The sequence below is a fragment of the Chrysemys picta genome, chromosome 13 (genome assembly GCF_011386835.1).
Source record: "Chrysemys picta bellii isolate R12L10 chromosome 13, ASM1138683v2, whole genome shotgun sequence".
Classification (NCBI taxonomy): Eukaryota; Metazoa; Chordata; order Testudines; family Emydidae; genus Chrysemys; species Chrysemys picta.
This window is the reverse complement of record NC_088803.1, coordinates 15,160,231-15,169,784: the sequence shown is the minus strand read 5'-3', so window position 1 is coordinate 15,169,784 and position 9,554 is coordinate 15,160,231. Positions and strand designations below refer to the sequence as shown.

The following is a 9,554-nucleotide window of genomic DNA, read 5'->3' as shown; positions in this document are numbered from 1 at the left end:
GCTCCGGTGTGCCATAGAATTGTATGGGAACTTATCACTATAAAAGAAGGGTGTATTGCCATGGGACTTTGGGTTCATTCTGCATCAGCATTGGAGCTTTGAACGCATTCGACAGAGGCCCAGCTCCCCTCCCTCGTGTGCAGTTTCAGCTGGCCACTGGAACTGACCAAGCAATACTAAGGACTGGTAACTATAAGATCCAGCTGCAGAACCTTTTGGTGCTTGTGTGTGTGTGTGTGTAATCATATGCTGATTTTAATGCTTAAACTGAACTCTTAATAAACACGGCTTATTGCCTTATCCCTTTTAAAAAGATTCCGTGTGTGTCTTATAAGCATAACTCAAAGATCAATTGTCCTCTTAAACTGTTAACTCCAGATCAAAGGAACTCCACCCCTGAGCATTGGTACACACCAACCCACCCGCACTAAACTCATTTCACATGAGACTCGGAGCAGCCAAGTTAGTGTAACAAATTGGAGTCACTCCTGCCATGGATTAGACCTGAACTGGAGACCTAGAAACTCATGGCGGGAAGAGTTGACTGTGACGTTGCACTCCATATGTTTTATGGAAATATGCTCATGAGTGTGAATATGATGTAACTTGAATATGCTTTATGCAAAAGGTCTCTTGTAAGGTATCATAACAAAGGTTATAACCTACTGAATATATTCCTCCTATTTGTATGCATGTATCATTCTTGTATCTGAAGCTAGAAATATGAAATATAACTATGAGGTCCTATTGTAATTATGCAAAGTGTGGGTCATTAATGGTGGTTTAGAATCTTGATGACTCCCATTGACCCAGACAATTGGTTGTAAATGGTTTATTTACCTGCAAACCTTTCTTTGTACGTGTGGGCCAGCCCAGGAAGAAAGGAGACTAGGGATCTTACAGTGACATGTGACCATGTCACATGATGCTGGAATCCATCTTAATACTGGTACTTTTCCATTGATGAGGCAGGGGTGGGGACAAGCACAGACAAAAGATTCCCGCCTTGTGCCAAAGCTATAAAAGGGAGAGGAGCAGGACAAAAGAGACTGCCAGTCATGAGAAAACCTTACTTACCACCTGAGATGTCTGCTGGATCTAACAAAGACTGTACTAGGGGAAAGGATTGGGCTCAGAGTAGGAAGGAGTCTAATTTGTGAGAGAAGTTTATTGGAACATCTTTGAGGGTGAGATGTTACCTGCAATCAGTTTCTTAATGTATTAGGCTTAGACTTGTGTGTTTTGTTTTATTTTGCTTTGTAACTTACTTTGTTTTGTCTGTTATTACTTGAAATCACTTAAATCCTATGTTTTATACTTAATAAAATCACTTTTGGTTATTAATAAACCCAAAGTAAGTGATTAATACCTGAGGGAGCAAACAGCTGTGCATATCTCTCTATCAGTGATATAGAGGGCGAACAATTTATGAGTTTACCCTGTATAATTTTTAAACAGAGTAAAATGGATTTATTTGGGGTTTAGATCCCATTGGGAGCTGGGTGTCTGGGTGCTGCAGACAGCTAATCTGCTGAGCTGTTTTTTGCTAAAGTCTGCAGCTTTAGGGGCATGGCCCAGACCCTGGGTCTGCGTTGCAGCAGGCTAGAATATCTAGCTCAACAAGGCAGGGTTCTGGAGTCCCAAGCTGGCAGGGAAAATGGGCTCAGAGAAAATTTACACACAATGACAGTCCCAAGGGGATCTCTGTGACCGAACCCATCACACTGACATCCCTGAAGAATGCTTTCCTTGGCTTTCGAGAGGTCAAATACAACCTGGAAATGACTTTGTGAATTTGCCTTACATGCACACCTTGCCAGTGTGAATGAACTCTATCCTTGTCAGGGTTCCCCCCCCCAACTCTGAACTCTGGGGTACAGATGTGGGGACCCAATGAAAGACCCCCTAAACTTATATTCTACCAACTTAGGTTAAAACTTCCCCAAGGCAAAAATGCCTTTCCTTGTCCTTGGATGGCATTGCTGCCACCACCAAATGATTTACACAAAAATGCAGGGAAGGGTTAATTGGAATCCCTATCCCTCCCCCAAAAAAATATCCTCCAAGCTCCTTCAGCCCCTTTCCTGAAGAGGCTTGAGAATAATATACCAACCAGTTGCCTTAGCAATGTGAGCATAGACCATACCCTTTGTCTTCAGGACACTGAAATCAATCAAGTTCTTAAAATAAGAACTTTATTTATAAAGAAAAAAATAAAAGAATCACCTCTGCAAAATGAGAATGGAAGGTAACTTTACGGGGTAATAAAAAGATTTAAATCACAGAGGATTCCCCTCTGGGCTCAGCTTCACAGTTACAAAAACAGGAATAAAACTACCTTTGTGTCATAGGAAAATTCACAAGCCAAAACAAAAGATAAGCTAATGCATTCCCTTGCCCTATTCACCATTTCTGTGGTTTCAGATAGATTATTCCAGGTATATTTGCAGGAGATATTTTACCTGCTTGGCTTCTCCCTCTGTCCAGAGATGGAACAACAGACAGAACAAAAAACAAATCCCCTCCTCCTGACTCCCCAGATTTGAAAGTATCTTCTTTCCTCATTGGTCCTTCTGGTCAGTGACTGAGTTTATCTTTCTGGGGTTCTTAGAACTCCAGCATCTGCAGCTCCTTCTCTTTATCCTGGTCTTACTCATCTACCTCATCACTCTGATAGGAAATAGTCTCATCATTACTGTCACAGTGGGTGATCGGGCGCTTCAAAGCCCCATGTATTTATTCCTCAGGAACTTGTCATTCTAGGAGATCTGGTACACATAGGTCACCATCCCGAAAACCTTGTCCAACCTCCTGTCAGAGCATCAGGCCATCTCCTTCCTAGGCTGTGAAGCCCAGATGTACTTCTTCCTCCTTTTTGGCAGCTCGGAGTGCTGCCCGCTGGCTGTGATGTCCTATGACCAGTACCTTGTCATATGCAACCCCATGCATTACTCGCTCATCATGAGCAGAAAAGTCACCATTAGCTTCACAGCTGTGGTGTGGGTCATGGGCGACACGACGGCATATGAGCAAATGGCAACCATATTCATGTTACCCTTCCATGGGACAAATATAATCAACCACTTCTTCTGCAATGTTCTTCCAGTACTTAGGCTGGCAAGTACAGACACATCCCTGAATGATGTTGTTAATGGTGTGCTCAGTGTAGTGTTCACAATAGTGCCCTTCATCCTGATCATCACCTCCTATGTCTGCATCCTCTCCGCCATCCTGAAGTTGTGCTCAGCTGAGGGGAGACGCAAAGCTTTCTCCACCTGCTCCTCGCACCTCATCACAGTCACCTTGTTCTTTGGGAGCTGCTTTATCACCTACATGAGACCCAGTTCCAGGGCTTCTGTGGACACTGACCGAGCAACCTACCTATTCTACACAATCATTACTCCAACACTCAACCCAATCATATACAGTCTGAAGAACAAAGAAGTCAAGGAGGCTCTGAGGAAATTCTTGGCCAGGAGCAGGATTTTTTAGTTCTCATACAAAAGTTTATTTTGGGGATCCTTGGGCCATGTCAAAGCATCTCAACTTGGGCCTCCAAAATGGAGGTGTGACAAAGTGAGAAAATGTCTGTTTATTTCTTTAAAATATTATGCATGATTTGGTTTCTTTGTTCAGTTCTAATACTGCTGCATGACGGAGTGTGTAGAATCCAATCAAAAGAGATTGTAAAGGGGGGGTATTAAGGACCCCAGGAAGGGAGAAACAATGACACTGATAAGTCATGCTCTCAGGTATCCACTTGAAAGGGACAACAATGGCTGGGCATCAACTCAGGGAAGAACCTGACTGGCTGGCACCATCCAAATTAGAATGTTTTTTTTCATTTCCCGAGGGTAGGGCTGAGCTCAAGAGACCCTGGGAGGTTAAAAAGGATGTGGTCTGCTGAGCTGGAAGCTGTAAAATGAGACACTGAGGCAGTATGCTGGAGGCTGACAGATAGACTGAGAGTCAGGAACTGCAGAAAGCAAGCTGTCAGAGAGAATGGAGTCATGAGGAACTTGAGGGGAATGCCAAACACAGGGAAGACAATAGGCACACAGGTCTGTTTGTTACACTTTTTAAATCTTCTCTAGGCTCTGTGTAGCATTAGGGCAAATCACTCATACTTAGTTTTGGAGACACTGCTTTTGTGTCTAAGTATTGACCACAGACTCCTGAAAGACACCTCTGGCAGGGTCCAAGCCCACCTGGACCTGATAGGTAGTGCAGCCAGGGAAATGTAACCCAGAGACCCAGTCAGAGAGTGGGTGGTGTGATGGGGCAAGGCCAGATGGCTACAGTAAAGTAGTGAGGAACAGGTATGTTAGCCCCAGGCTAAACAAATCCCTGGTACCATGGTAACCAAATGGCAGTTGCTCCAGGTTAATCAAGACACCTGGGGCCAATTAAGATCCTTCTAGAAGGTAGTGGAGATAGCTAGATTGATTGGGACACCTGAAGCCAATCAAGGACTGGTTGGAACTAGTTAAAAGCCTCCCAGTTAGTCAGTGTGAGGTGGGTGTCAAGAGCTATAGGAGGGAGCTGTGCTGTTGGAGGAATGAAGTAGTACAAATCCATATCAGGTGCAAAGAAGGAGGCCCTGAGGTAATTGTGAAGAAGATATTGAGTGGGGGGCTGCTGTGGGGAAGTAGCCCAGGGAATTGTACATGTCCTATTTCCAAAAAGTCAGCTTCCATAGCCTGCTAATTTTAGGGTCCCTGGGCTGAAGCGTGGAGTAGAGGGTGGGCCTGGGCTCCCCCCTCCCCTCCCTCATTAATCACTGATACTGGGAGACAACAGAGACTGTGTGAGGAAGGGTTGTTTCTCCTTACCTCCCTTGCTGGCTTATGATGAAAATGGCTCAGTAGACAGTTACCCTTGCCTCTAGAGAGAGAAGGGCTATGTGGAGGGTCACAGTGAGCCTCTGAGGCTAGCAAAATCTGTCAGGAAATGCAGGACTCACAGAGTCAAGGTCAGAACTTTGTCACGGTAGATAGTGGTATCCCACCCCAAAGAGAAGGGGAGGCTTGGACCGGCCATGGGATATGGGCACACTTGCTGGATGGGAGAAGGATCTCAGAAAGGGCAGCCTGCCTACAAGCCTCCCAGAATGGCAAGTGTTTTCTAAAATCTGGGCTGTATTTTACTATAATTGTCATCCCATAAGGTTAAACTGCTGAGATTCTTATGCAAAGTAATCAGTGAAACTCCTATGGACTTCACAGGCTTCGGTTACCTGAGCCTCCTAAAGGGGTTAGTTACTGAATTTTCACTCATTTTCAAATGAATAACAAGGGGAGATGTTCAAAGACAGAGATTGGAGTTAGATACACAACTTTCACTGATGTACAATGGGATTTGGACACCTAATTCCCTTTGACCATTTTGAAAATACCAGCCTAAAACCCTAATGATCATTACTGATATTTATTATTGTCAATGAAAATTTGTATTCAGATGACTGTTAATGAGCACAATACTCACCCTCATCTCTGGCTGTGCATGACTTTGTCCATCTAAGGGGGCATTCTCAAAGGCACAAAGGGTGGTTATACATCTGTCTTTCATTGAAAGTCAACTGTAAATTTCAGTGAGAAAACCACTAACAATTAAAGTGACTGGGAGAGGAGCCCCTTTGAAAGTCCTCATTCTAATTAAATTACTTTGTATAATCTAACTCTGTCTCTAGCCATCAAATCTACATTCATTTGATTTTTGAAAAAAGTTAACACTCATAATGCAATTTTTTTTTTTGGAGAAGAACAGATGTGTAGAATTTTCTCAGTGGTTGTGAAATATGATACCTTATTCAGATGCTACTTTGCAAGTTCTAAAGTTACATTTGCTTTGGGAATCTGAATTATGATGGATGTCCTGATCCTCTGCAATTAAACTTCAATCTCATTGTCATGTCAATGTGTTTGAATCTTTTTTTTTACAAAAAGCTGCTATCTTGACCAGCACTGGTAGAAAGGCAGCAAGCACTAGTACCTAACACTGGCTTTAAGGTACATATGTTCACACCAGGCATAATTCTTCAGTCACTGACACTTGTGTGAAAACCTCTGACAATATTAGAGCTATCCAAGATTTTCACCAGTGTATCCACCACTATGGTGCTCATCTAATTGATAACAGACCCTGTTAAAATCCCATCTCTCCCTCAGGTGTGAGGGGGACTTGAACTCGGGGTTTACTCACATCCCAGGGAGTACCCTAACATCTGGGTTGATGGTTATGAGGGATGCAGAATGCTTCCTTCCCACCTCCTTACCATTCTATGTAATTTCACCTAGAGGTGCCCAATCCAGGAAGCATGCTCAGAACTTGAATACTGGATTGGGCCCTGCAGGTGTGTTAGGCAGAGGAATATCGGTCTCCTGGGTTTCATTAATCACACTAAGGCATAGGCCTCAGGCGCATAGAGAGAAGCTGCAGTGTGCATAGGCAGAAATATAGTCAACTAGGAATCTTTTAATGTAAAAATTTAGCACCAAGCAAGTTTAGGTACCTACAAGGTTTGGGGGCAGCTGAGTTGGGGTTTTGGGAATCCCAGTGGGCCCTGATTCTGGGACATAGGCACCTCAGTCCTTTTGTGCCTCTAGTCCCCAGATTCCCTGTGCAATACATGGGGAGAGTGAGGCGCTTTAAAAAGGGATTCACAGAAGACAGCAAGCTGAGAGAGGAGGGGCCTAATCTATCCGGTGGGAAGTGCTAAGGAAAGGGCTATGGCCTAAGCCCCGCCCCTCAAAGGGAGTTAGGCATCAGATTCCAGGGTGAATGGTGGTGCCCTTCTCCACTCAAGATACACAGACATGAACCTCTCCTCAAATTAGGCACCTAAGCCAGGCCAGCTGTTTCTCAAGAAAAATAAGGAGAGGGACATGATTGCTGTGGTGTCCCCACCCCCATTCCACATTCAGCAGCTGGGTATCTAGACCAGTCACCCATGGTGTGGGAGTTCAAATCCCGACTTTGCCTGAGACAGAGCAGCAATTTGACTCCAGATCTCCCACCTCCCGTGAGACTGCCCTTCTGCCTGTACTCTAGTGAATAATTGGGTGGGTTTCTCCTATTGACAATGTCCCCTTCTGTATACATTTAAATCTTCATTGGAGCAAGGACTGGAACCTGGTTCTCTCAGGAAAATGCTATAGAGTAATTCTCACTCTTTATATAGACTATAAGCTATTACATTCTCCCGGGAGACCCTGGTTCCAATCCCTGCTCCGGGGAAGGTTGATGTATGTATGTGATTTCCCCCTGGTGTTATCTGGACCAGTGATTTGCTAGGTCACTCCAATCCTCAACTCTGGGAGCCAGCCTTATCCTGCTCTGCTGTGAGAACCCCCACTCCTGGACTGTTCATGCACACCTCTAACATGTAAGCTGTTCCTAGCTACGTGAGTGAGCACTTTTGGCCAGCTGCTGCTTGCGTTGTGCAACCAAATGACACTAGTCAATATCTCCAGTCCCAGACACAACCTTAGGAACCTCCATCTTGCAGTCCCAAGTTATGGACACTGCAAGCTTATGAGTTCATCAATTTAACAAAGAAATGGATATGTACCAGGCTTCTTATCCCAAGGGGAGTCTCTGACATACTTCAAACCAAACACACTGCTTCAAGTAGAATAAACAAACAAATTTATTAACTACAAAGATAGATTTTAAGTGATTATAAGTCAAAGGACAAGAAGTCAGACTTGGTCAAATGAAATGAAAGCAAAACACATTCTAAGCTGATTTTAACATTTTCAATACCCTTACAAGCTTAGATGCATCTCATCACTGGCTAGCTGGTTGCCCTTCAGCCAGGCTCTTCCCTTTTATCAGCACTTCAGTCACTTGGTAGTGGTGTCTGTAGATGGAGGTGGAAGAGAGAGGAAGAGCATAGCAAATGTCCCTTTTATCATGTTCTTTCTTCCCTCTTGGCTTTGCCACCCCCCAGAGACAGGTGAGCATTACCTCATCGTAGTCCCAAACTGACCAAGAGAAGGGGGATGACTCACTCGAGAGTCCAACAGATCCTTTGTTGCTGCCTAGGCCAGTGTTCTTTGTTCCTGTGAGGCTGGGCTGGGTTTGTCCCATATATGCCCTGAAGATGCTTGAACTGCCCCCCTTCTCCTGGAGAGTTTTTGACCTGGGCTTGTTTTAAGCCATGAGGACACATTTTCAGCCTCATAACTATATACATGAAATTACAACCTATAACATTACTATAACAACAATGCTAAGTGCATCATAAGCCTTCTGAAGACACCCGACATGATAATCTTTGCATTGGATACTACACAATCATATTATAAGGATGAACATGGGGATGCAGGGTGTTCCCTCGAGGTACAGAGCATCACAATGTACACAAAGTGGAACAGCTTCAACAGGAGAGATTGAGAGAGACCTCTGAGCACACCCACAAGATCAGGCCCCTCAGTCGAGGTAGGCAGGGAAACACCTAGTTTGTAAATCCTACTGGGACTTAGACCTGAGTTATGTGCTGAGCTGCTCAGTGGTGTCATTGCTTAGTGATCTTTGTGCATGCCCATACGAGGTCTCTGGTTTGAGAAGTCACTTTAGTGTGGCCCAATGACCAGAAAAAAAAAACTTTTTCTGAGAACTAAGAAATCCTAATCCTTCTCCTGCCCAAGAGTTTCCTCAGAGCCTCCTTGACTTCTTTGTTCCTCAGGATGTAGATAATTGGGTTGAATGTTTGGGTAATGACTGTGTAGAACAGGGCAAGGGCTAAGTTAGTGTCCACATAAAATTTGGTACTAGGTTTCACATCAGTTATAATGCCATTGCCAAAGAACAAGGTGACAGTGATCAGACATGAGAACTATGTGGAGAAAGCTTTGATTCTCCCCTCGGCTGAGCGCATTTTCAGGATGGTGGAGAGGATGCAGGTGTAGGAAGTGATGATCAGGAAGAAGGAGATTAGTATGAACAGCACAGTGTGCATGGCTGTGATAGCCTTATTCAGGGATGTGTCCATGCTCGCCAGCCTAAGCACTGGGATAAAGTCACAGAAAAAGTGCTCAATTTTATTTGGCCCATGGAAGGATAGTGTGAATACGGTGACCGTTTGCTCAAATGCCACCACATTGCCTGCAATCCACACCACAGCTCCCAAGCTAATGGTGACTTTTCTTCTCATGATGAGAGAGTAATTCATGGGGGGTTGCATATGGTCACATATCGGTCGTAGGACATTACAGCCAGCAGGCAGCACTCCGAGTTACCGAAGAGGAGGAAGAAATACATCTGGGCTCTGACAGAAGGTTGGACAAGGTCTTGGGGATGGTGACTGATGAGTAGCAGACCTCCAAGACTAACAGGTTCCTGAGGAAGAAATACATGTGGGTGTGGAGGGCCCGGTCAGCCACCATGACAGTGATGATGAGGCTATTTCCTATCAGGGTGACAAGGTAGATGAGTTAGACTGGGATAAAGTGAAAGGGTTGCAGATGCGGGAGGTCTGAGATGCCCAGAAAGATAAACTCAGTCACTGCAGTTAGATTTCGCTCCATATCCCTGTCCAGTTGGGATCACAT

General features: G+C 44.5%; 1 protein-coding gene and 1 pseudogene across 1 annotated transcript; one reads left to right on the top strand and one right to left on the bottom strand.

Annotated features, from left to right (window-relative positions):
- The first annotated feature begins 2,241 nt into the window (after window positions 1–2,241).
- LOC103306597 (olfactory receptor 10P1-like) lies at window positions 2,242–3,492 on the top strand. Its single transcript, XM_065565199.1, is given in 2 exon segments — window positions 2,242–2,248; window positions 2,582–3,492. Coding segments are annotated over 2 exon segments (918 nt in total).
- A 5,128-nt stretch (window positions 3,493–8,620) lies between these two features.
- LOC135975151 (olfactory receptor 10A7-like) lies at window positions 8,621–9,554 on the bottom strand (annotated as a pseudogene).